The 25,899-nt window shown below is 45.1% G+C and overlaps 4 protein-coding genes and 1 long non-coding RNA gene across 11 annotated transcripts in view; 3 read left to right on the top strand and 2 right to left on the bottom strand.

Annotated features, from left to right (window-relative positions):
• Positions 1-291: 291 nt before the first annotated feature.
• LOC144073108 (uncharacterized) lies at positions 292-2,433 on the top strand. Its single transcript, XM_077598678.1, has 2 exons — positions 292-542; positions 627-2,433. Exons 1-2 carry the CDS (start codon positions 380-382, stop codon positions 1,253-1,255), a joined length of 792 nt encoding a protein of 263 aa, XP_077454804.1. The 5' UTR covers positions 292-379; the 3' UTR covers positions 1,256-2,433.
• Positions 2,434-3,154: 721 nt separating this feature from the next.
• Positions 3,155-5,591, top strand: LOC144073234 (uncharacterized). Of its 2 annotated transcripts, XM_077598916.1 has the most exons (3): positions 3,155-3,419; positions 4,686-5,022; positions 5,068-5,591. In XM_077598916.1, exons 1-3 carry the CDS (start codon positions 3,254-3,256, stop codon positions 5,411-5,413), a joined length of 849 nt encoding a protein of 282 aa, XP_077455042.1. In that variant the 5' UTR covers positions 3,155-3,253; the 3' UTR covers positions 5,414-5,591. The 2 variants fall into 2 exon arrangements, with proteins under 2 accessions (XP_077455042.1, XP_077455041.1); XM_077598915.1 differs by having other exon boundaries at positions 3,157-3,419; positions 4,686-5,591.
• Positions 5,592-5,655: 64 nt separating this feature from the next.
• Positions 5,656-21,696, top strand: LOC144073138 (uncharacterized). Its single transcript, XR_013300019.1, has 5 exons — positions 5,656-5,774; positions 6,491-6,638; positions 16,363-16,752; positions 18,417-18,481; positions 21,261-21,696. It is a non-coding gene; the product is annotated as an uncharacterized LOC144073138 (long non-coding RNA).
• Positions 8,808-18,823, bottom strand: atn1 (atrophin 1). Of its 6 annotated transcripts, none has more exons than XM_077598720.1 (10): positions 18,585-18,823; positions 16,813-16,923; positions 16,633-16,734; positions 16,340-16,462; positions 13,440-16,186; positions 13,115-13,331; positions 11,457-13,011; positions 11,148-11,315; positions 10,874-11,054; positions 8,808-9,548 (listed from the first exon to the last, which is right to left on the bottom strand). In XM_077598720.1, the coding sequence occupies exons 2-10, from the start codon at positions 16,837-16,839 to the stop codon at positions 9,515-9,517; spliced, it is 5,154 nt and encodes a 1,717-aa protein (XP_077454846.1). In that variant the 5' UTR covers positions 16,840-16,923; positions 18,585-18,823; the 3' UTR covers positions 8,808-9,514. The 6 variants fall into 6 exon arrangements, 5 of the variants coding, with proteins under 5 accessions (XP_077454846.1, XP_077454847.1, XP_077454849.1 ...); XM_077598721.1 differs by having other exon boundaries at positions 11,172-11,315; XR_013300018.1 differs by lacking the exon at positions 8,808-9,548 and having other exon boundaries at positions 10,904-11,054; positions 11,148-11,328.
• The window catches only part of LOC144073135 (gamma-enolase), a 7,602-nt gene continuing 1,834 nt past the window's right edge, over positions 20,132-25,899 (bottom strand). The window contains exons 4-13 of the mRNA XM_077598727.1: positions 25,317-25,375; positions 25,169-25,238; positions 24,204-24,337; positions 23,909-24,131; positions 23,082-23,279; positions 22,650-22,726; positions 21,456-21,580; positions 21,279-21,387; positions 20,555-20,613; positions 20,132-20,467 (exon numbers count right to left, since the gene is read on the bottom strand). Coding sequence (XP_077454853.1) covers positions 20,398-20,467; positions 20,555-20,613; positions 21,279-21,387; positions 21,456-21,580; positions 22,650-22,726; positions 23,082-23,279; positions 23,909-24,131; positions 24,204-24,337; positions 25,169-25,238; positions 25,317-25,375 — 1,124 coding nt within the window. The 3' untranslated portion in view covers positions 20,132-20,397. The remainder of the gene's footprint in view (positions 20,468-20,554; positions 20,614-21,278; positions 21,388-21,455; positions 21,581-22,649; positions 22,727-23,081; positions 23,280-23,908; positions 24,132-24,203; positions 24,338-25,168; positions 25,239-25,316; positions 25,376-25,899) is intronic.

The following is a 25,899-nucleotide window of genomic DNA, read 5'->3' as shown; positions in this document are numbered from 1 at the left end:
AGGGTGCTGTGATCATACTGTTAAACTAGCTAGCCTAGTCTAGCTAACATTTTTGGGGAAAACCAGAGTAGCCAGAGAAAACCCACACCAGCCCAGGGAGAACTTGCAAACTCCACTCTAGAAAATCTTAAAATTGCAAAAAAGAAACATAAAAGTAAATTTAAAAGGAAAAAACGTAATAAATAAAATGTCCATTGTTTTACGTTTTATATTCAATTCACCTCCTGTGCAGCAGGGGTCAGCAAATGAACGCGGAGCACATTTCTTCCCTGGGAAACTCATTTCCGTATTTACAAGCCAAGCGTGACGTTCAGGGTCCAACTAAAAAATACGTCTGGGAGTCTCAATTTGCTTTTAAACCGCACTCGGGGCGACCGAAATGTTCTCCTTGAAAGCTTTTCTCAACGAGAGGCTCACGGCGGTGGCGGAGGAAATTTTTGCCGCCGTCGAGAAGACAATAGCCGAGTACAAAGAGGAGCTTTGCCGTGTGAAAGACTTGGAGATAGGTCGTCTCCGAATGCAGCTGAGGCTCCTCAAGTCAGGTCGGTTTCTGAGCTTCAAACCACTTTATGAACCCAAAAGCGTCGCATGACACTTTTTGGGGCGAATGTTTGTTTTCTCTTTAGATTCGTGTCATGGAGCTCTGCTGCAGGTGCACCCCCATCAGCAGCTCGCTCCTCCTCCGGTTCCTCAAAAGCACGAAGAGTCATCAGCATCAGCAGATGTGGAAGCCAATGACTCCCAACCCTTCAACGAGGAAGGAACCAGCAATCTGGAGCTTCCCGACGAAACCGCTCAAGTCAAGAAAGAACCCGAGAACAACCACAGACAATTCTGGCTTGGCCCAAGCTCCCAACCCCTGGAAGATCTCGAGTCGGACATCAAGGACTTCATGTCCTCGGCGTCGGGCGTGAGGGCCGCCCTGCACGACCCCGTCTTGCCCTTTCACCTCTACCACGGCGGCCTCGGAGACGAGGGCAGGGGGAAGCCCTATACCTGCTCGGTTTGCGACAAACGCTTCGGAAACTGCTCCCACCTGGCCGCCCACATCCGGACGCACACGGGCGAGAGGCCCTACAGGTGCGACATCTGCAGGAAGAGCTTCGTCACCACCAGCGCCCTCAACAGACACCAAACCATACACACCGAAGGCAAACACTACGTCTGTATCTACTGCAGCAAGGCCTTCAAATGGATGGAGTCTCTCGGGAGGCACGTGCGAATCGCCCACAAAAGGCCCGACGCGCCTCCATGACCTCACTTTAAAAAAAAGTACTATTTATGTAAGTTGTATTTATTCGGTAGTCTGTCTCACTGTTCAGAAAAACATGGGTTTTCAGGTTCTCTCGCGGGGAACTTCGTCCTTCTCCCATGTCCACTAAACATACGTGGAGATGACTTAAAATCTCAGCTACGCCGTAACGACGGCCATTTTGGGTCATTGCGCTTAAGCAAATGAATTAACAACAGATCTGTCTAATAATGTTGTGTTTTTACGGAAACTATACAGTAACTTTAGCTTGTTAAGACTGACAATGACAATGTAAACAGCTTGTATTTTGTTTTATAAGTTGACTAAATTGCTGCCATTGACGTCCATTACGGGTCAATGGCCCCGAAAACTAATCACTTACTGAAAATCGTCAAAAAAATCAGTTTTTACATTAACTTTTATCCTTTTCCGTCAATGGAAACAAATGAGTTAATACATGCGGTATGGTTTCAAGATATTGTTGACCTAAAAAAATTCCAAAAGTCTTTTGTAAGAAAACTTTTAAAAATGTACTAAAAACAGGGGAAAACAGTTTGTATAGTTTATTTATTTATTCATTTTTTAAATTAAAATAGCAGGAAAATAGTAAATATTGTCATCTAAAAATGGTATTATCAAATTAAATCCCTGTAGACTGTATTATTGGTAAATATCATATTGTGTCCAAAGAATCAACACTATCGTCATTATGAAATGATTGATTTCCCAATAGTACCCTGATAATCCAATTAAATGGATCGAATCGCAAAGCATGCATAATTCATATTCTGATCTTTTAGATTCACAGATTTGCAAAAAAAAAAACATTTTTAGAGAAATGTAATGCTTCAGCTACAAAAATGTAAACGTTGCTTTGTGGTTTTTATTGGTTAAAGTGAAATATAACTGATTTTTTGAAATGTGTGCATAAGGTCATATTAATTTGATCAAAACCCATTGAATTGAATTGAATAGTGGCAAGCAGTAATATTTGCAAATATCGTGTTGTTCTGTATTTGTGGAACCTGACCCGATAAATTCTTTTCAATTGCCTCGGAGGGCCGCCATCTTGTCAGGTACTGCCCATTGTCACAAATTAGATAAAATAGCGGCCCCTGAGATCAATAAAATTTATTAATACTATTTTTAAATGAATAATACATTTTTGTCAGTGCCATTGACGATGATAGAGCAATCGTCGTTCTGTTAAGATCTGTAATGAGTAGACTTCTACTCCATTTAAAATTGATTCCAGTTGAGATGGATTGGACGTCCATTGTCGTCAATGGCAGTCAATCAGTTATTTGTGAGGGAAGCCACGAAAACATTTATTGTCCTTTAGTGTTTCAATTTATACCTGTGTCATCTGTCCTATGTGTGTGTGCGTGTGTGTTTGTGTGTTAAAGACCCAGTGGCTTTCGTTCGTATAACCTCGCATGAGCCGCGCTCCCATTGGCTCCCTTCGCTAAAGGGGCGTGACCATAAATAACGTGTCATGGTCTTTTTCGGAGGGAGAAAATACTATAATAAACTAAATTTGAGACACAATATGTATTCTTCGATTTGTTTTCTAGTAAGTGTGCTCATATTTGTATCTCGTGAACTAGATAGGTGCAGCTATCAATTATTTAAATAATCGATTAGTCTATCGAATAATTAGTTTGATTATGCGAGTAATTACAAAGATTTGATTTTTTTCGATTTAATTTATTAATTTAAACATTAAAACGTTTTAGCAGATGTAAGAAGAAACACGCTTTCAATTTATCTTGAAATAACGTTTATTTTGACCTGTTGCACTTTTAGAAAATATTTTATAATGAATGGGTAAAGCAAGCTTCTCGTGCATTTGCACCTCCGTTCCGTTAGAGGGCGTTTAGCTAAATGTCGAAATATAGTTCCACGAACCGCCGTCGTGAGCTCACTTCCGTGTTTACAAACGGACCGTAAGCTAGTAAAGAGTAAACAAACGTGCCAATTTTTGTTGTTCGCGTAAACACCATGCTTTCCTTAAAGGGTTTTCTCGAAGACAGATTGTCGACACTAGCCGAGGAAATATTTGAGTTTGTCGAAAAAAGAGTCGACGAGTACAAAATGGAGCTTTGCCACGTGATAGATTTGGAGGTTGGGCACCTCAGATCGCAGCTGCAGCATCTTCTGCAATCAGGTAGGTTTTTAGAAAAAAACACGGATATTAAATCTACAAAAGCGCATAAAATCACCCAAAAACGACACTAACAGCGTTAAAATTGGTTCAGAAACAACGAAACGAGTTTTACATCCGTGTAATATCACCGACTTTTTAGCCTGTTTTATGGTTAAGACAAACCAAAATTGTGTGACCGAAACCTTTACTTTCTAAACTGAAATTTATTCTAGTTTCCTTATTTTAGAATTTTGGGTTAAAAATTCCCACGTGCATTATGATACCGCAAATTAAACACAATTTTCCTATCAACAATATTATATTTTTACCGCGACAACCGCAACGTTAGCATATTTTAAGGGTATCAGCTCACATAATGTTGACAAATCTCACGACATTGGCATTAATAAAGTCATAGTTCACGTAATTCTTACACCAAAACATCAAGGTTTGTCATTAGCAATGACGTTCCTATTTCCTTTACACCTATATTTGTGTTTTTTTTTTCTCTGATCGAAAAGTATCGAATTCTTTCTACTGAAATGTTGTATTGGGATTTAAGATTAGATTACCAAATGATTAATAGTCAGTAATTTATTTCTTTACTCTCATAGGTCAGCAAAAAAAATTGTAGCCATGGGGGGAATTTTATGTATTTATCAAATAATGTACTGCTTTGTTTTGTATTTTTCGAAAAAATAAACCATCACTTCAGAAACGTTCACTTCCACTTGTAAGCAGAAACACGCAGACACTTCAGTGGCCTTTATCCAATCACGGACCAATGCGTGGTTAGGGTATCACTAGCTTGTCACCCCCACATTTGTAATGCGAATGACTGTTGTTGAAATGGCCGTTGTATGTCTACGGGTATCATCGGATGGAAATTTCTTCATTGATGTGCCATTCATTTGTAAAGTGGCAGCGAATGGGCCCATTTTAGTGAAATATTTGTATTTGAACACTTACTAGTTTTGTAATGTGATGTTGCCAAATCAACCAAGTAATGGGAAGCTATTGGTTGTTTGAACTTTCCGTCTTTCAGAACTTGAATTTTCATTCGTAACAAGATACAAACATTTCCCATTGAGGCACTTTGTAACCTGAATATTTTGTATGTACAGACGTTCGTAAGTAGAGGTATAGATATAGTCAGACCTGACAAACTCTCACTTCAGAAACTTTCACTTCAATATTTTCATCTCAAAGTTGTATTCGGGTGTTCTTTAGTTAGCAGATAAACTTAATCAGCATTGATGATTTTCCTCATCTCTTTCTTCCCATTAGATTCATGTCACGGAGCCCAGCTTCAAGAACATATCCAACACCTCCTTCCCCCTCCTCCTCCTACTACTCCTTCAGAAGACAGGGTGTACCCCGAGTTCCAGCAAATTAAGGACAGAAGCGGCATCGTCGATTCCGACGACACAAAGCAGCCGACGGAAAATCCCGGAAGGAATCCGAGCGAAAACTCGCCGGGTCACGGTTCGGAGCCGAGGGAGGCGCCGGACTGGGACGTAAAGGAGAGGCCGGCCTCGCTGAGAGAAACTCTGGACTGGGCCGCAAAGGAGAGGCCAGCCTCGCCGAGAGAAACTCTGGACTGGGCCGCAAAGGAGAGGCCAGCCTCGCCGAGAGAAACTCTGGACTGGGCCGCAAAGGAGAGGCCAGCCTCGCCGTCCAACGTCAAGGTCCCGGTCTTACCTTTCGACTTGAAACCCGAGCCAGCGGGTAACGACAAGCCGTACATCTGCTGCTTTTGCGACAAGGGCTATGAAAAGGAGTCCCAGCTAACCAGACATCTGAAGTTGCACACAAGCGAGAAGTCGTGCAGCTGTACAATTTGCAACAAGAGCTTTTGGGAACCATCACATCTCGACAGGCACAAGACCTTTCACAGCACCATCAAATCATTTGTGTGCAATTACTGCAATAGATCCTATAAATGGAGGGATTCTCTTAAGAGGCATAAAAAATGCAAGCACAGTTTGGAATGCTCTACTCAAAAACCCTCTTAATGCTGGGATTGATTACATGCTGTTAGTGTTGTTGTTTTTTATAACAATTTGAAGTACATTCAGCTTGTTTAGGGTTTAAATGTTGTATGACTGAAATCTATACTGTTACTTTTTATGAAGACTACTTTTTATCAACACTGTATTTACACTGAAAAGAAATAAAAACAATGACGGAAAATGCTCTGTGCTTGAATTCTGAATCGATGCAATTGACTTGTTATTCTCTAGAGGGCAGCAGCGGGCCGTGAGTGGATGTTTGCAGTCTTTGTTTGGAAACGAGTAAATACATGTAATACGAATATTCTACACTTTTCCTGAAGACGACAGGCTTCTCAGAATTAAAAATTAAAAATAAAATGAGGTAAGACCTAATCGATAGTAGATAATAGAATACAATCACAAAATACAATTCTTTTTCTCCGTGTATTTAAAGCAAAAGGTGAAAAGTAAATGGATAATTAGCTAACTATGATGTGGCCAGAAACAGTTAGAATAATTAATACACGTGTACTTTGACAATTTCTTGTTTTGAAATATTTTTTAAAAGTTCCACTCATTTTAAAACCATATCCTGAACCAATAAATGATTATAAGAAACCACTACAAACCAATTAGAGTTACATTAATAAAATAAGATACAAATATTTTCGAAACGTGCAGTACTCAATGTCGTCGAATATAAAAATGCTACTTTTTGCAAAGAATAAACATTTTAGCTTATGTTGTTTTTTAGCCTATTACTAAATGTACTGAACCTATAAAGATGACATAAAGCAAAGCAAGCACATTTTTGCTAACGTGTAAATAGCGTTTTGCGATGGTCTATTAGCACTAAGCTAGTGGGTGTTTGAAAAATGTAATGTGTTAACTTCCACAGATTTACGTCAACCATTGTTGCTTTTTGGCATCTGAATCTTGTTTGTATTTCTTAATATAGATAAGCACAATTCCTCACAAAGTAGGGAACCCCAACTTATACGCAGTCATTAGATTCGTCTAATTTTTTTAAATTTCATTTCTCAAATGGCCATTGCTTTCCAAGTGTCCAATCTGAAATATAATGGCATCATTTTGCAGGTAGAAAAATCTCCCATCGACGCTGAGAGCTCTCATCCGGCGGCCCTTAAGATGTTCTACGATGCTTCAAGGTGATCCTCCGAGATCATCTCCAATCCACGCAATGGAGTGAAGTGGCTGAGCACGACCGACCCACTCAACTGCTTTCGTGAGTGGCCTCCCGAAGATGAACGAGACGCGCTTATTCACCGTCTGTCTCTGGCGACTCGTACGTGACGATACTAGAAAATGACAACCTCCCTCAATTCTCGACCGCCGGTGAGCGCAGAAAATACGCAGTTCAGTGAAAGAGGGTTGGTGGCCTCGGGGTGACCTTTATCGACTTTGACAGCTCCTTCGGGAGGAGACACACGACTGCGGAGATGTTACGTCAGCTCCAGAACGCCACCAAGCTTTATTTGTCACATCAAACATGTCAACGTAGTCACAACATAGCATGTGGACCATTTAGCGACCCGGTGGTCCGTGGTTAATTGAATGAGTCAGCAGTTAACTTTGGTTTATGTCACTACGATGCCGTATATTTTTTAAAATCATTTAAGAATTTTCACTCTATGGGAAGATAAAATATTTGAATGCCACTTAGAGTAAGTCTATCAAAATTCTAAATACAATTAATATGATATTAAACCGGTGGTGGAGGGATTAGCGTGTTGGAATCACAGTTCAGGGGTTGAGGGTTCGATTCTTCTTTTGGATTTTTTTTCCCAAACTAACTAAACTCACTTGTGCCTGTCTTGCTCAGGGCGTCGCCATCTTACCTAGTTAAACGTGCTCTGACTGGTCAGACGCAAGTAGCCTTGAAACATGTGTTCGTAGCGTTTACCATGTCAGCCCATTCCAATAGTTGTCGATTGTAAAATATCAGCCTTGATACCTGCGTAATGTGCATCCCATGCTATTATTGCACCTAGAGACTTGGTGAACACTATCCCGCTGCGGACACACTTCCTGGTTGTGCTTACGTTACTTCCTTTTTTAAAACAAATGATTGTACATAAATAAAACTAAATTCAGCTTAGATTTTTTTCTTTTATTTCTTGTTTGAAAGTGACAACTATTGCAGTAATACGAACCATTGGAAAAAAAATCGAGACATTTCGACATTAGAAGCTATTTGGCCGCCACAATATCTTTTGGTAAGAAAATTGTCATTTCTGTCATTTAAAAAGCATCAGGTTCTCATCAAGATAGACCTATTTCTTTTTTCAAATTGAATACTTTGATATTTTGCATTTACAAAGACAGGCATATTAACTTTGCTATGATATTGACCCTAATAATGTGCTTTTGATTCATACAGAATCTCAGAAATACCATGTGCGATGATTTTTCTTCAGATTTTCCCTTCAAAGTAACACATTCGTACTCCCTATTAAAACCACGAATATGGAGGTGAAAATTGGGAATCGGGGGGGCGGCTTATACGCGAGAAATTGTAAAATTCAACAATTTTAAGGCAATTTTAAGGGTGCAGATTTTATGCGAGTAAATACGGTACTTAAAATAATCCCGTACACAAGTTGTTATACGGCGTATACAATTTGGAATGATCAAAAATCATAAAATGCATTGTCATAAAAATGGTGGTTTACGCTCCTCACATGGTCCGTCCATTTTTTAAGCTCTCCTCTCACAATGTCCTTGGCCTTCCTCCCAAACCACTAAGAATATCCTAAGCATCTGCCATGTCGTCAAATGGAGGACAATCACTTTTCTATACATTACATGGACTCACTTCTCCAAGGTGACTTTTAACGAGGCAACCTCGCTCGAGACGATTCACGTCGGTGCCGTTCGTCACCGTGCGAGATTTGGCTGCCTATTTTTTTCCCTGGGTCTTTTAGCCTTAGCAAACAACGGGCAGAGTATATCACGCCGGTTCTCGGGGAAGATCGGAGATTGCAGTTTGTTCTGCCAGACATCCTCGCAGCGTCTGAAGGCCTCGCTCGGTGATCCGTGTCCGTTTGGAAGGAGGTTCCTCCGGCCGGACGTGGCCAGAAAACACAGTCAGTAAATCAGAATCAGCCCCTCTCGGCGTTTCCCCCTCTTTTCTTTTCCATTTTTAACAGTCGACTATGGAATGCCAGCTCTCAATGGAGCAAGTCAACTCCCATGTCTCGCACTCATCCCATGTGTCTCCTATTAGCCACACTGGCCAAGCCAGAGGAGGGGTTTGACTGGCGGGGGGGCAGAAGGGAGTCCAAAACGGGGGAGGGGGAGGCGCGCTCGGAATTTGATATGCTTTGTGCATGAGTGACTTGTATAAAACAAAGACGGGGACCGATACGCTTAAGGTAAAGGAGTCCACGAGACGTAGCAAAAAAAAGAGATCATTTATTTCCGGATTGGTTTTTCTTTTGCATCTTGTTTCACAAGGTCAATTTCAACTTAAAAATCAAGACTGACAGTCATAGCATGAAAATGTAAAAAAATAATACAAATAATATGTACCGTATATAGAATTATGCCATTATCAACAAACAGACGACAATAATAATGATAACAATACTGTTGTAAACAGAACATTGAAAGGCTGGTCTCATGCATATAGAACCCTCCGGTACAAATGAGGGTGTTTTTTTTCTTTTCTTTCTTTTTTTTTTGGGTGTTTTTTTTACTAAAATGAAGAACCAAAAGTTCCACCAGATCCGAGTACGCTCCTCTAGCTACATGCAATGACATTAAAAAGACTCATGTACACATTCCATCTGGCCTGGAGTATTTTACACCAACTGAGTCGCACTGTTGCCGCCTCCGTCCAATTCCGATACTGTACAGAGCACGTTACAAAAACAGGACTGAAGTTCAAGATCACAATGCAGGAAAAGAGTCTGGAACTTGAACATGGTGCACTTGGCGGAGACACGGCGTCGTCGTCCTCCGTCCAGCTCTCTTTTCAGTCTTTGTCTCTTTTAAAGTTTTTTAGTGCTTTCGTCTTGCATCGCTTTCTTGAAACTTTGCACACATTCTCCCGTTTTTTTTTTTCTTCTTCCTCCACGCCACTCCTTACGTGCCCCTCCCTCACAGGGTTTTGTCACTTTCTTTCTTCAGGTGACTGGAAGGTCAAATAAAAACATTTATTAATGCTCAAATCAGGACATTTACTACCATCTGCAGTTTATTTAGTGAGAGATAAAACGCTAAATTGCAATGTTTTGAACTTATAGACCACATGTGTCAAAGTGGCGGCCCGGGGGCCAAATCTGGCCCGCCGCATCATTTTGTGTGGCCCGGGAAAGTAAATGATGAGTGCCGACTTTCTGTTTTAGGATCAAATTCAAATGAAGAGTAGAGATGTATATTAAATTTCCTGATTTTTTCCCCCCTTTAAATCAATAATTGTCATTTTTGAATCTATTTTTTTCTGTGTTTTTAGTTCAAAAATTATTTTGTAAAATCTAAAAAAAATATATAAAAAAGCTACAATAAACATTGTTTTAGATCTATAAAAAACGGAATATTCAGTGGTTTTAATCCAGTTCTTTTAATCCATTTATTTAAAAAAAATCAAAATACTATATCTAAAATGGTCCGGCCCACATGAAATCGAGTTGACGTCAACGCGGCCCGTGAACCAACCCGAGTCTGACACCCTTGATATAGACTAAAAGGGAAGTTGTGAAGAAACACGAAGAGTCAATTATGTCACCACACAAAGCAAATACGTACCGTATTTTCTCGCATAAGCCGCACCTTTAAAATTGCCTTGAAATCGTTGAATTTGACAATTTCTCTCGTATAAGACGCCCCTGATTCACAATTTTCACCTCCATATTCATGCTTTTAATAGGGAGTACAAATGTGTTATTTTGAAGGGAAAATCCCCTTTCACATTTTTTGCAAGCTACGTTTTTAGGATAGGAAAAAATATAATAAAACCCAGAACAGACAGTCATCAGTTTATGTTGGAACCATACGTAGTGACTAGTCTATGTTGGAGCAGTAGTAAAGTAGCAATTCCAGTTTTAAAAAAATCAATCAAATGAAAATCATTCACTCCGATCGTAACCAAGGTTGCACAGTGGGATGTTCAATTCTGATTTTTTCAACCTTTGAAAAAAAATCCCATTTGCATTGTTCCTGAAAAAATCAAATCGGAAGAAATTGGAATTGACCTGCTGTGTCAACGTAGCCAAGTGTTTCTTCTTGGGTTGTTTGTTGTTATTTTTATGCTCCAGAGAATACTATAATAAATAGAGTCATCTGAGTCAGTAAATTTTGGATGAAGCTGTTGGAAACGACTCTGGAGTGGAATAGTTTTTGGTAAATCTTGATTCTTCAACTTTGGCAGAGATCTTGTTGGGTTTTGTTTGGTCAGGAGTTGTGCTAACTGGTGTTTAGCATATTAGACAATTCGATACTTGACTGGAAAGAACATACCTGTAGTACTCGTCCTGGGTGAGGGAGTGGTGATGATGGTGATGGATCCACTGTTGTTCCAGGGCCAGTCTCTGGATCTGCAGCTCGGCGCTCTGGGCCTGCTGCATGGCCTGCAGCTGATGGGCTGCCGACATGGGACCGGTGAGGGAGGACGGCTGGGGCACGTCACGGAAAGGAGCACCTGGGGCCCAGTGGCAAATTCATCAGGGACTCCGCCCAAAGATTCTCGACAAACTTGATTACTGTTTTGAGAGTAAAAAAAGTGAGCGAGTACATGGACGAGGAGTCTTCTCCTCACCAAACAGCTGTTGGCGGAGCACCTCGCTGTCAGTGAGGGGGTGAGCCAGGATAGGGTTGCCTATTGTCGCTCCTGGGTAAGGAAGCCGCGCCAAAGGAGACCCTGACGCCAGCGGGTCCATCAGGGGGTGAACCCCGCCCGCCGCTGGATGCCAATGATGTAATAGGAAATAAAGGAGATATTTAATAGGAGCCCAAGAAAGGGGAAGAAGGCAAAACGGAGACATATCGAGGGGTTGGGGGATCTGGACTCGAACAAGGTAGCATAGTTAGTAGCAGTGAGTACCTGTGTCTTGTTGGTGCAGGTGAAGGTGCGAGTGGATGTGGGAATGTTGATGATGGTGGGGCGTCACGTTCAGCATCTGGACACGACCCATGTTTTCTCCTCCGCTTCCTCCACCCGTTCCACCACTTGTGTTGCCTCCCGTTGCGCCTCCACCTCCTCCTCCACTTCCACCTCGTTCCCTCTCCCTTTCCCTGTCCCTCTCTCTCTCACGCTCCCTCTCCCCAAAGGTCGGCAGGGGAGCCCGGTCCCGTTCTCTTTCCCTATCTGCTTCGCCGCGGCGTTCCCGCTCGAAAGAGGCCGGCGACCGAGTGGACGTCGGGTAAGACTCGGAGGAAGGGGCCGGGGCTGAAGGTTGATGAGTGGACAGGGAAGTGGGGAAAGAAGAATTGGGAACTGCATGATGAATTGAGGTGGCGTTGGAGGTCGGCGGAGCAGGTGGTGGAGGGGGAGCCGCCGGTGGAGGTGCAGCCGGGGCCGGCGGGGGTTGGGCAGCGAGCGTCGGGGCAGACGATGGGTGAGTAGGGTGTGAAGGTGGTAAGAGTGACGGAGGAGGTGGATTGGACAGGGACTGAGGGGCGGGCGGGTTTGGAGCTCGGACTGCTGGGGCCAGTGTCGGGTTCTGGAGGTGTGGTGGGCCGCCTGGCCCAGGGGGAGGCGGAGTGCAATAAAGGGACACCTCATTAGCTCCTGCTCCACCTCCCCCTAGAAGCAAGGAGTGAGCATGTGCGTGTGCGTGGGCGTGTGCATGGGCGTGGGCATGTGCGTGGGTATGGGCATTGGCATGGGAATGAGAGTGAGCGAGGGCAAGAGCCGCCGGGTCATGAATGGAAACCGGTGGGTAGATGCGATCGTCGCTCTTAAACTCAAATCCCTGCTTCATGCGATCCCGGTGAGCGGCCACCGCGTGAGGAAAGCCAATTCCCCCCAACCCCGAAGGACCGATTCCTCCGGGTCCTCCTCCTCCTACCCCGGGATGCCCCCCGATTCCAGGGCCCCCTTCCAGGCTTCCGCCGTAGAGAAAGCCCAAGATGGCTGCAGCCGTTGCGGCATCAGTCGGTAGGTGGTGCGGATGACCCATTGCGTGATTCTGGAACTGTGGCAGAAAAAATGATGGGTGGACGTGAGGGTGACCGTGATGAATTTGAGGATGGTGTGCTTGGGCCCGACCTGCTGCTCCCAAGGGAGACATGGCATGAGGGCGAGCATACTCGCTAAGGGTTCTTAGGGCCGGGGTATCAGGACCAAGGTAAGGACCTCCTATACCAATTCCCAGGCCACCTTGGTGGCCTCCGACGACCGCCGATGCTCCGGCCATGGATGGGAGGAGCAGAGAGTGGGGGATTGCGTGAGAGAGGCTCGGATGAATGTGGTGTGCCGGAGGAAGGTGAGCGTGCGGGTGCGAGGGATGATGCTGAACGTGATGTGTCGGGTGCGCGTTGGGGTTGCCCGGACAGGAGGATGACGATGAAGGGTCAAGGATTATGGAGGAAGAAGAGGGGAAGAAGAGGGAGGACCCCTGGCGAGCTGCCGCATTGGCATTTGCATCTTTTTGTTGCTGCAGACAAGACAAAAACAAAAACCACGGGAATATTATGACTTTTTTGGGACCTTGTCAACGGTAATTAACATACACACAATGTTTTTTTTCTTCAACCTACCTGCAGATGGCGATCCAATTCCCTCTCCCGCTCCCGCTCCCTTTCGCGTTCTCGTTCTTTTTCTCGTATGTCTCGGGCCCTTTGCTCAACTTCCCTCCGAGCTCTTTCTATCACCTCGTTTCTCTTCTTCCATAATTTGGAGCCATCCAACGGAACGAAGAGGACATCGCTGCGGGCGCAGGAGTTGCTACTGCCTCGATCCAGGACCTTGTGGAATCTAGACAAGCGATGGAGTACAATGTCATTTTAACCCACCTATCAAGATCAATACCGCATCACAACGTAGTGAAACCCACAGCTGGGATTTTAGCCTCTCTGATATTACCTTGCCGATTGGCTAGCGTGGATGGGGATGTCTACAGACTTAGGTTCAGGAGAAGGGCTTCTCAAAACCGGTGGCGGACTTTCGCTCTCATCCCTGTCTTCTGGCGGCTCCTCTTTGATGACGGTGGTCGTGGGTGGACCCGAATCGGAATGGCCGTCTCCGCCGGGATGTGGCAAACTAGCACCGGGTGTCGTAACGCTGTTTGTGAGCGGTGGGGGGCCCTTGGAGAGGTTGGGAGGCGACTGGGAGTTGGTATTGCTGTTTGTGGGCGTGCCACTGTTGCTATTGCTGTTAGCCATGCTATTGCCGCTGCTTCCATTGGAGTGGTACGTTCCACTGAAGGTTGGGTGGCTGTTCAAGGCGCCATGTAAAGGGGAAGGTCGGCATCCGGGTGAGCAGCTGGACGAAACACCCGGCCCGGGCAGTGGCACGTTGGGTGCGGAAACGGATCCGGGGGGAAACGACGAGAAGCCCGCTATTTGATTCGTGGACGGGCTGGGTAACGGAGACACGTGCGTCGGGGGAGTCTGGTCAGAAGACTGGTAGAGTGGGGGGCGGGCATTGGGTGGCATACCCGGTGGGAGTTGCTGGGCATGAGAGGATTGGGATGGCGGCAAAGGAGCTTGTGGAGCGGCGTAGGCAGCGTTTGGAGGGTGTCCGTGACCGCTTGAGGAGGATGGGGAAAGTGTAGGAGGTTGGTTTGGACCTCCACGGTTTTGGTACAGTGCAGACTCTCGCAGGTTTGACTCCCGCTCCCTGTCTCTCGGGGCAGACTGGTAGTGGGGATGAGAGGAATGGGGAGTTTGGATCCCACCCGGCGGCACCGAGAACTCTCTTACTAGATTGGAAGTAGCGCCAGGTGGGCTGAGATAATCTCGATTAGTTGCAGCAGAGGGAGGTCCCACCGTATTGAAATCTTTCCCACCGGTGGGAGGATACTCTCTGTGAAAAGGGTCAGCGGCAGAAGAAGGGGTCTGTGCCGGGTCCATGGGAGGAGGAAACTCCCGACTGGCTAAGTTGGAGGAGTGTGGGGGCAGGGAGGAATGAGAAGGGTGGGGATTGTTGTTTTGGGGTGACGGCGGTGGATCTCGGTTCAGCATCGGGTTCACAGGTAGTCCGCTATTTGAACTTGGGTGGTTTCCTTGAGCCAAAGAGTTGTTGTTGGGGTTACAGTTTCCTCCTCCAACCTCTCTTGTTTGGCCTCCAAACTCAGCCCATCTGCCTCGGTCTTTGTCCCTGGGATGGCCCCCTCCAGCTCCGTTTGGACCAAAGTCTCTACTCTGGCTTTGGTTTGACATTGAGAACTCTCTTCCCGCATCACGTTCCCTGTCTTGCTCCCTGTCGCGGAAAGCTGGGAGAAAGTCTTTTCTGTCGGCGCCGATAGTAGTAGGCCCCTCCCTCGCCGAGCCTTGGAACTCCCGGTTCTGAGCGACCGAAAGACTTGAAAAGTCCCTGCCTTGGATGCTATTTGGCGCACCGCTACTACCTCCACCGCTAGCGTTGCTGTTGTTACCCATGGGAGCGGAGAAGTCCCTGTTGAGCTCCCTCCCTACACATTCCCCCCTGGCTCCCCTTTCTCTGTCTCCCGCGGCCCCCCGCTCTCTCTCCCCTCCGGCGTACCTGGGAAGGTACTCCCTGTGGGTGTGAGCGTGCGGATGGGGGAGGTAAGAAGAGTGTCGGGAGGACGGCGGGTTGTAAACGGAGGGGAGCTGCTGTTGCTGCACTGGGGGCTGATGCTGGTGTGGGTGATGGTTGCCGGGGTAACGGGTGTAGCCCCAATTCCCCTGGCAACCGCTCGCTGTGCCACCCTGCCAGCTCGGGGAGCTGTAATGATGGCCGTGGGTGTTGCTTTGACTTTGGGCTTGTGATTGAGATTGGGGATGCGGCCCAGTCTGCAAGAGAGACGGGGGTGTCGACTGGGACTTGTCTAGGTGCTTCTCCGCCTTGTCCATTTTGTCTCTTTCCATCTTGACCTCGGCGGGGAGATTTTGTCCGCCAATCTCCAGCGGTTTTAGAGCAGGTGGAGGGGGAAGGGGCGGGGCCAAGGAGAGGGGAATGCCGGGGCTGTTGTGAGAAAAATCTCCAGCCGCGGCAGATGTCTTTGTCACACATTGTGCGTTGGCTTTGGAATTCATTCTATTGCCGCCGGGCACCACGTCGGCGCCCGTTGATCCGCCGTACTCCACTTTACACATGAGTTTGGAGTCCAGGGAGAAATAGGACTTCCTCCCACCGCCGCTGTCGGTCGGGGAAGAATCGCCGGTCCCGCGGACCGAGGAGGGGCAAGGATGCACGGGCTTCAGCGCCAGGTCCTCGATTCTGGCATCCGTCGGATCTGTCTTTTGTTCGCTTCCACGGGGATCCTCCCCTCTCCGGTCTCGTGGCGCCCTCCTGTCCTCTCCGGACACGCTTCCCGCCCCTCCGTCTTTGCCTTTCTCCCGTTCCCTCTCTCCCGGCTTCGGCGAATCGGGGCCCTCGGAGTCTGAGTCGAGGCTACCCAGGGGGGAGGCGGAGAGGCTGGGCGACGAGGAACGATTGTCCTGGTCGATGTCCCTCCCGCTGCTCAAGCTGCTGCTGCTATTGGCCAGGCTCCCCACAACTGAACTCCTGCTGCCCTGGGATTGGCCGTCCTCATTGTCGCTCTCGCGCGATTGGCCGGCCGCCGAAGTGGGAGGCGGGACCGCAGGGGGAGCCAAGCTGTCAGCGCCGTGTGTTGACGTTGGCGGGTTCGGGGCGGCTGCCGAATCCTGACAAGAAAAGCTCATTTGTGAATCCAGTCAAGAAGGATCTATGTAGCGTGTTGTTAACGGATCCGTCGCCAGAACATATTTCTCCGTATTTGTCGGACACCCCAATGATTTCCAGCTTTGCGTAAGCGGCTGATGAAATGTAAGACAAACCTGAACTTTCTGCCTTTTCGCAGGAGATACAAGTTCCTCCCCTTCGCTCTCCGATGAATCATGGCCTTGTGATCTGCGACTGAAGCGGTTCCCAGCCACTTCCTCACCGCCGCCACCTCTTGGCTACAACGACACGATACTTTGAATTCTTTCCTCGCGCGTTTCAATACCTCTGTTTTTAGATCAAACGCACCCGTACGTATCAAAAATGTCTACCAAATGAAATCAAGGCTTTCTGTCTCTATTCAGGCGCCCAAATCATGCAAACTTAAAAAAACAAAGCGGCTGCGTACAGTCTGTCTGTCGTTGCGCTCAAGACGAGTAGGACTGGCGTGCGGGCGTCGACCTCGCCTCTCTTCGCTGGCTCCACGCCGCCGCCCGCTACGCATGGGCATCTGCAAGGCCGGAAAAAGGTAAGTAGTCCATTAATAAGTATTTTAAGTATGTCATCCATGCTTGTTGTTTGCTCGTACCGATTCCTTGTGAGTCCGAGTTTTCATGATTTCTTCTTTATACCGTCCATTTCACGACACAAACCATTGCACGGGCTAAAGGGGTTACTTCTTTGGCTTCACTTGGAAATCCTGAAAAGATTTATAAACAAAGGGGTCAAAGGCAGATTTCTAAAAAAAAAAAAAAAGACAAGGTCTAGAGCAAGGGTGTCAGACTCGGGTTGGTTCGCGGGCCACTTGATTTCACGTGGGCTGGACCATTTTAGATATAATATTTCAATTTTTTTTATTTATAAATCGATTAAAAGAACTGGATTAAAATCCCTGAATATTCAGTTTTTATAGATCTTAAACAATGTTTATTTTAGCTTTTTTTAAAATATATTTTTAGATTTTACAAAATGATTTTTGAACTAAAAACACAGAAAAAATTGATGAAAAAATGACAATTATTGATTTAAAAAGGGAAAAATCAGGACATTTTATATACATCTATACTCTTCATTTTAATTTCATCCTAAAACAGAAAGTCGGCACTCATCATTTACTCTCCCGGGCCGCACAAAATGATGCGGCGGGCCAGATTTGGCCCCCGGGCCGCCACTTTGACACACGTAGTTTAGAGACACAAGGGGATGCCTTGGTCACCCGCAAAATGGAACTGGGCAGCAGAGGAATTTGCGCCATTGTGTTGAAACATGTCATTTACAACTGCAAAAGCCTTGTTTCAGCATTTCAATTCCCAGCATGCCTCTCTCCACAGCAAAGCCGCCACTTTTTCACCACGCAGCTGCCAAAAACCTACTGGCACACATCGAAAGCCCTAGCGGTTTGTTCATCAAAGAACACTTGATATTAGGGATTATACACCAGGCATGCGTGGGTATTTATCGCCCAGTCCGGCAAATGGAACCCCCCCCTGCCCCCCCACCCTGCCCCCCCTCCCACCGCTGACCACAACATCCCTAACCCTCCACCACTTGTGGTCAACCTACACGACCCGGTGACGACTGGCAAACCCCACACGTTCATTTACGCTACGAGAATAACCGCCCGTGACCAAAAAAAAAAAAAAAAAAAAAGATGGCCGCATCCATTCATTCATGCCAGAAGTGAAAAACGGCCAGTGTTTTTCAATGAGGGATATAAATAGTGCACAACGCCAGATGGGGAAAGTGTCATTTTTAGCAGCCGTGCGTGTGTGCAAACACCGTCCGCGGCGGCGACGGGGGGCCGATGGGGGGGTGACGCTCGCTACACATGACTGTGCATTAATTATTCGTGCACGCTGCAGTGACGAAGACGATGAGAGCCACACAATCAAAAAAAAAAAAACACCAAAAAAAAAACAAGAACGCCAACACGTGCTTAAGGGCCCACGGGTGCACGGTACAGGTGGCCGTGGAGTACCCTAACATAAGCCACACTCTCGGTCAATACGCAGCTATGATCCCACTGCAGTGTAATTGATACACATACCGGGACAAACAGTTTGACGGGGACGCACCGGGAACAAACACCAAAACACCACATGCATAGATGATAGGAACCGGAATGGCGGAATGATTGCATCTAGCACCGGAGACCCTCCACAACCCCCCCCCTTTTTTTTTTTTGCTTTGCAGGAATGTGGCCGTCATCTTGAACGCAGCACTGGGATGACAAAAAGGCACAATGGGAAAAACAAGAGGTGCGTAACGTAGCCGGCGTAGCTTCCAAAACACGGCATAAGCGTGCATTCTACGGCACCCCCTCGCCTCCCCCCTTTACCTCCTCCCCTTAATTGTGCTTACCTTTAATATCCAGCGATGCGTGGTGCTCCTCACTCCCCCGTTTCCTTTCCTCGCCCTCCTTTCTGTTGGCTTTTCTCGCAACGCCTCATGTCGCACCTCCACACAAAAAAAAAGGCAGCGGCGAGCGGGGGATAGCAACAATGCGGCTCAAATCTTCTTTCGTGGCGGCGTGGAAAAAACTGAACTGTACAAATTGATGCGTATGTGCACTCGCCTCTTCCCCACCCCCCTCTTTTTTTTTTTTTTTTTTTTTGGTTGAGCCCCCTCCTCTTTCCCACCTACCCCCTTCTTCCTCCAAGACGACTTTTTATATATCTATATATACCTCTGTCTGACTGTGAAAGGGAATGGAGAGAGCGATGAGAGAGAGAGAGAGGGAGGGAGAGAGAGAGAGAGAGAGAGAAAGAGAGAGAGAGGAAGGCGTGATTTGCATCAGGAGAGACTCCCGAGAAAAGGGGGGGGGGGGGTTCAAAACAGGAGCGGGAGGGGATCAGGTTTACAGTTGGCTAAATATTGCTATTCGGCTTGCAAAAATAAGCAAACAGTTGGAGTTACAATGGTGATTTTTGTCAGTGGTCGTCTGTCCTGCAGCTGTCTGTCTGAGAAAAGCTTGTGTCCAGCCAAGCGGCTCTGCAGACCTCCTCTTTCTCCTCCCTCTCGCTCTCTCTCTCCTTTACGCAGCCCCCTGTCCCGTCTCCTATTGTGTGGTTGCCATAGCAACCCGGCCGGAGACTGTGTCGACTGCGCTTGCGCGTTTTAACAAGTTCCCCACCCCTCCCATCCTTTTTTTTTTTACAGTCGTAATCGTTACGCAGCGGCGCACGGCTCTCACGGGCTCCTCCTGGCGTTCGCACCGCGACACTGCAGGTGTCGTGGTAAACTGCACGTGATTACGATGTAAAGTCGGATAAAATTTTAGGTACACCCGCTAGGTCCCAAGGAGCTGTTTATACGATACGATAGAAGGGTGACGATAACGATTATCTGGCGATATTATCGCTGCAAGTGTCAGGAAGTCATTCTACTATAAACAAAACTTTTTTTTTTTACAAACAATCCAAATCTTTTATCTATGACAATATTTCAGTGCAGCTTTTTATGAATAAACCCAGCCACACTATATTTTTGCAACAATTTTGACAGCAAAATATTTTTTTAACTCATTAACCACCTTTGACAAAAGGCAGACGTCATGTCAGCCAAAAATGATCTTTTAGGGAGTTGTATTTATTTTTATTCCTGCTCCAGACAAATCCCAGGCCAGATAAAAACCTTAAAATAATGTAAACTGAGCTAAAACTAATTTCAAGATGGATTATTACCTAAAGCATGGAAATATTTTTTTTTAAAGTCATTTTAAAACTGTATGTTGAGAATACTAGCATCAAAAAAGAAGTATTTTCACACAAATGAATGCAACGTTGTCATTGTTAAACTTAAACATAGAAGGCGCTATCCATAATGTAACAAGATGAGCAAAATATTGACTGTTGTGTACGCTGCTCTGAATTTCAAAAACAAAACACACCATGGCGATACTACAACTATTGAGTCAGCAGCACACACCCATCTTTTTATTCGTCACATTTAGTTTGACACAACTTCGTTTCAAGCCGTTTAATGTTCACAGTGGGAAAGTCAGGGAGGACCACAAAAAGCACACTAGGAGAGGAAAGTCATCCAAATGGAAGACGGGGAACGGCGGTCAGCGCGGGGAAGTCGGTTAACTCAGCCACATACTGTCACAACAAAGCTTGGGTTCAATAAAGCGAGCCTTCGCCGTGGATTTGGCGCAACGACAGCGGCGGGCTGCTCAAAGTGCGCTGGGGTTGCGAAAGTTGTGTCCGGCAAAGCGAGCCTGATCGCCCAATTCCTCCTCAATCCTGAAGGAAGCAAAAAAAAAGACAAAACAAGAGATCGAAATGAGCACTGAATCTGTACTTGGTGGCTTTCTGGGTGTGGTTACTCACCTCATCAGCTGATTGTATTTAGCCAAACGTTCCGAACGACACGGAGCCCCGGTTTTAATCTAAAAGGAGATTTCAATATTCTCTGGTTAATTGAAGTTTCAATGAAAGTCATAGACACATACCTGTCAACCTCTGCCGATAACTGCCCTTATAAATGATTATGATTCCCCTTACAAACCCCCCCAAAAAACTTACAAACACCGTACGACGCATGTTTACTCGCGGTAACTCCCATTCTTTCTGGTGTCGACCCGATCCTTGAGTTCTTCGTTTCTTACTAGGTGGCTCCTCCATGCTTGCTTCCACGATATTTACTCTATGTATATCTACGCATGCGCATGTCATCCTTTATCGATATTGCCGTACGCACCGCTAAAAAAAATACATACGATTGAGGATAATTTTTGCTGGTATACCGTGACAATAGTAACGATCGATGACAGTAGCGTCGTTGGCTACCAGCCCAATCTGGATTTTAGCCAAAACGGTCTTGTTGAGATCGGTTTTCATAAATATTGGCGATAAAAAAAATAAAAAAATAAAAAAAATTCCCCGTACAAAAGTCGGTGTACGGCGTACATGATTTGAAATGGTAAAAAAACGTATAAAATACGTATAAAACGTACAAGTTGACAGGTATGTAGACATTCTTAACAGAGGATCAAGAATATACGCTCAAAGTTCAGTTTTTTTTTTTTTTGGGCAGGTCTGGTGTGTTTCTCACCTGTCCAGTGCAGAGACCCACCACCAGGTCGGCGATGAAGGTGTCCTCGGTCTCACCCGAGCGGTGGCTAACCATCACGCCCCAGCCGTTCTCCTGGGCTAGCTTACATCTGGAGAAGGAGGCGTAGATGCCATTTCTGGATGGAAACGCAAAGTCCGCCTGCCCGCAGGTACTCACGCCTTGATAGCCTCCGTGATGGAGCCGATCTGGTTGACTTTGAGCAGCAGACAGTTGCAGGCCTTGTCTTCCACGGCGCGTTGTATCCGACGCGGGTTGGTGACCGTCAGATCGTCCCCAACCACCTGTAAAATATCCGTACCGTACAGATGTGATGATAGCCGGTCTATCCGTCTAGATCGGGGCTGTCAAATGTGCCAAAATAATTAACTTCTTAAATTCTAAGACGTCAATTCCAACTTGTCCATCCAGAAAATGGAGTCCTAACTTGTCCTGTCACAAAATTGAGCTCTAATTTCTCCTATCATAAAAGTCTGGTCCTCCCAGAAAAATCACCACGAACATATCCTACTAGAAAAGTGAACTCTAATTTGCCCATCAACTTCAAAAATGTAACTCGTCCTTCCAGAAAATTGAACTCTAACTTGAATATTTAGTTCCAAAGCGTCCTGACAGAAAATTGACCTTTAATTCTTCTTACTATAAAAAAAAAAGCTCCAACTCGTCCTTCCAGATCATCCGACCCAAATTCAAAATTGATTTTTTTTTTGCCCTTGAACTTCTAAAAATGAACTTCTCCTTCCAGAAAATTCAATTCTAACTTGTCCTTAATGTGAATTCAGTTCTAACCTGCCCTTCCAGAAAATGGAGATTTAAACTCTCCGTCCATAAAAATCCTACTTGTCAACCTCGGCCAATTGCTCCCCTTATTAATGATTGCAATTCCCCTTATTAAGTGATAAAAAAAAATACATATTTACTCACATATGGCACACTTGAAAGTCTAAAATTTTCTCCAAAGTGGACGGGGTGCCCAATCAGTATGCAGTAAATTCAAGATTCTGTAGATGTCGCTGAATGACGCTCACAGCTTGACTGTCTGGGTACATTGCTTGCTGACGCGCTATATTTATATAGTAAAAAGGCGGACGTGTGAAAGGGGAATGCGCGTACGCATATCATGCTTAAACCATGACAATATTAGCATTCGACGATGACGTTTTGGTCTGCTATCAGTGACTGAGACGATCCGGATTAGAGCCGAAATGGGTAAAACCAGATCAGTTTTACAAAAAAAAAAACATAAAAAAGTTCTTACACGGCGTACACAATTTGAATTGATCAAAAAAAGGAAAAAAACATAAATTGGCCGGTATGAAAAATGATCTGAAATGCTTTCTTGATGTCTTTTACCTGGATCCCCACTGAGGCCGTGAACTGAGTCCAAGCCGGCCAATCGTCCTGGTCAAAGGGATCTTCGATGGAAACAACTGTGGGTAGAAAAAAAAACCCGACAAATTTCAAAAAATCCCAGATTGCTGGCCTTGAGGCTAAGTGCTCTAGAAGTCATTTCCACCGCTGTGCAATCACGTTACACACAGTTGCACATGCTATTATGAGGGCAAAGAGGCTCGTCCTCGCCTGCCAAACGAGCACCGTAACGCGTAATTAAAAGCTCTTTAAGAGGTCTAATTGCGGCAGGCGGGCTGAGGAGGCAACCGGCTCACTTGTTCTCCTTTTTTTTTTGTGACACAGGGAATGAGAGCGTGACACGGGAGTACGGATAATGGATACGTGCACCGTTAGGGAGGGCTAAAAGCCACTCCTAAACGCACACCCGCGGACCTGGGTAGTTGTTGATGAAGCCTTGGTAGATGGCGGCCAGCTCCTCGCCGCTGATGTTCCGCGCCGCGTTGGGCGGGGACTTGAAGTCCAGGTCGTACTTGCCCTCGATGAAGAACTCGGAGGCGGCCACGTCCATCCCGATCACCACTTTGTCGGTGAAGCCCGCCTTCTCGATGGCGGTCTTGATCAGTTCCAGAGCTGCACGTAAGTAGGTCACATTGCATTGTTATTTTAGACATTTAAAAAACAAAAAATGCACAAATTAGAGACCAAACACTCCAGTTCTGGTGTTGAGGGTTCAATCCAAGGTGGATCCCGACAGTGTGGACTTTGCATGTTCTCCCCAGGCTCGCGTGGGTTTTATTCAAATGATTCGGTGTGGTGGCCCACAAAAGAAATCAAGTCATAAAAGGCATTCATATGATGTTTTTTTTTAAAAATCAAATTGAAATCAAATGTTCACTTTTCAATGAAAAATTAAGGAATTAAGAGAATATTTGCACTTTTTGCCATGTTTTTTCCCCACATAAAACATTAATTAAAATATATATAAAGACAATATTCACGTTTCTACCCCTTTTATAGAATTACAAATGTAAATAAACACAAATGACATTTTTTTTTTAAATTCTAAAGAAAATGACTGTTTTACCTTTTTACCTATAAACTAAATATTTAAAAGAAAACTAAACTTGGAAATGTTTGTTTTTGTAGTTTTTATAAAAAAAATGTAAATGAATAAAAATATAAAGTTTAAATAATCTTGACAAAGATTTTACTACTTATATATATATATATATTTTTTTTTTTTAAATAAAATTTCTCACCTTCACTGTTCTCTTGAATGTTAGGCGCGAACCCCCCCTCGTCACCCACATTGGTCGCATCTTGACCGTACTTCTCCTTGATCACGCCCCTCAGCGTCTGATAAAGCTCCGCCCCCACACGCAGGGCCTCGCGAAATGACTCCGCCCCAACAGGAAGTACCATGAACTCCTGCATGGCCAGCCTGTTCCCGGCATGGGATCCCCCGTTGATCACGTTGAAGGCCTGAAAATCAAGGACAGAAGTTGGAGCTTCCGTATTTTCACTTTAAAGCGGAAAACGCAATGTTTTCCTCACCGGAACCGGGAGGACCAAGTCTCGGTTTCCGGCCAGATCGGCGATGTGACGGTAAAGCGGCACGTCTTTCTCCGCTGCTCCCGCTTTGCACACGGCCAGTGACACTCCGAGGATGGCATTGGCGCCAAACTTAGCTGGAAGAGGCACAAATAAACATTTTGGGTCCCAATTTTCAGATTTAAACCAGTCCAAATGCAAAATGCTCAAACAGTGTCTCGGTCTATTTGATTGTCCTAACACAAAATCTAATAAAAATACATTTAAAATACAAGAAAATCTACATCATAGAAATGAATATATTGGAAAATATTTTTGAAAATTACAAGTACTGTACAGTATTTTTTGGACTACACGTCACACTTCAGTATAGATAAGTAAGAAATAAGTATAAATACCTAAGTATAAGAATTTAGTATATAGTGTATAAGCCGTACTGGAGTATAATTTGCATTTTTGAGGGCCTTTTTTTTATTTAGCAGAAAGAACAAGAAGAAACATTCGTTCATTTTCTAAACTGCTAAGGGTCGCAGGGGGTGCTGGAGCTTATCCCAGCTAACTACGGGCACCAGGCGGGGGCCACCCTGAATCGGTGGCCATTCACACTCATAACTCAGGGCAGTTTTTAGAGTGCTCAATCAGAACCAGCCTACTATGCATGTTTTTGGAATGTGGGAAGAAACCAGAATACCCAAAGGAAACCCACTCAAGCCCGGGGAGAGCATCCAAGCTACACACAGTGGGGACTGACTTGGGATCGAACCCTGGACCCCTGAACTGTAAGGCAGACGCACTAACCACTTCCCAAAAATGATACGTTAATAATAGTAAAAGTAAAATAGGCACCTTTTAATGTAACATATCAGCATTTTTGGATAACTAGCATAAAAACACTAAATAACAAGCTGCTTATTACTCGCACTTGAGTATAAGCCCCCCCCCCCCCAATTCTAGAATAAAGCGCCTACATTTGTTGTCAGTGCCATCCATTTCAATCATCAGGTTGTCCAGCTTTTCCTGCTCCAGGACACTGATCTCCTAAAAACAAAACAAACGTGTCACTCTTCACAAGAGAAACCTCCTCACATTGGAACACATTGGCGTGGTCCTACTCACCGACTGAATGAGGGCCGGTCCGATAGTGTCATTAATGTGACCCACTGCCTTGGTCACACCTAAGAGAGAAGGGATCAACTCATTCACCACCATTGACGGCGGTAGACATCCAATCCATTTGAACTGGGAGGGCTAGCAGCGATCGATCGGCGCCAACCCAAGTATAAACGGATTGAACGTGTACTGCCGTCAACGGTAGCCGTCATTTAAACATTGATATATATATATATATATATATATATATATATATATATATATATATATATATATATATACCTCGATTATCGCGCTTAGTGTAGACCAGATATGGCCGCGATAAACGAAAAACCGCAAAGTAGAGTCACCCCTATTTAAAAAATAATAATAATCATCATCATAATTTTAAGTAGGGTCACCCCTATTTAAAAAAAATTATAACAATTTTAAGTAGGGTCACCCCTATTTATTTTTATTTTTTTTAAGTAGGGTCACCCCTATTTAAAAAAAATAATAGTAATAATTTTAAGTAGGGTCACCCCTATTTAAAAAAATAATAGTAATAATTTTAAGTAGGGTCACCCCTATTTTAAAAATAATAATAATA

This window comes from Stigmatopora argus, chromosome 4 (assembly GCF_051989625.1).
Source record: "Stigmatopora argus isolate UIUO_Sarg chromosome 4, RoL_Sarg_1.0, whole genome shotgun sequence".
Taxonomy (NCBI): Eukaryota; Metazoa; Chordata; class Actinopteri; order Syngnathiformes; family Syngnathidae; genus Stigmatopora; species Stigmatopora argus.
This window is presented reverse-complemented; position numbering and strand designations above follow the sequence as displayed.

Coding starts and splice junctions, on each gene's coding strand:
- LOC144073234 (XM_077598915.1), top strand. CDS start 3,254: ATGCTTTCCTTAAAGGGTTTTCTCGAAGACAGATTGTCGACACTAGCC. Junction 3,420..4,685: donor GCAGCATCTTCTGCAATCAG/GTAGGTTTTTAG, acceptor TCTTCCCATTAG/ATTCATGTCACGGAGCCCAG.
- LOC144073108 (XM_077598678.1), top strand. CDS start 380: ATGTTCTCCTTGAAAGCTTTTCTCAACGAGAGGCTCACGGCGGTGGCG. Junction 543..626: donor GCTGAGGCTCCTCAAGTCAG/GTCGGTTTCTGA, acceptor TTTTCTCTTTAG/ATTCGTGTCATGGAGCTCTG.
- atn1 (XM_077598720.1), bottom strand. CDS start 16,839: ATGAAAACTCGGACTCACAAGGAATCG. Junction 16,187..16,339: donor CGAAAAGGCAGAAAGTTCAG/GTTTGTCTTACA, acceptor TTTTCTTGTCAG/GATTCGGCAGCCGCCCCGAA. Junction 11,055..11,147: donor GGAGAAGACTCCTCGTCCAT/GTACTCGCTCAC, acceptor ACTGGGCCCCAG/GTGCTCCTTTCCGTGACGTG.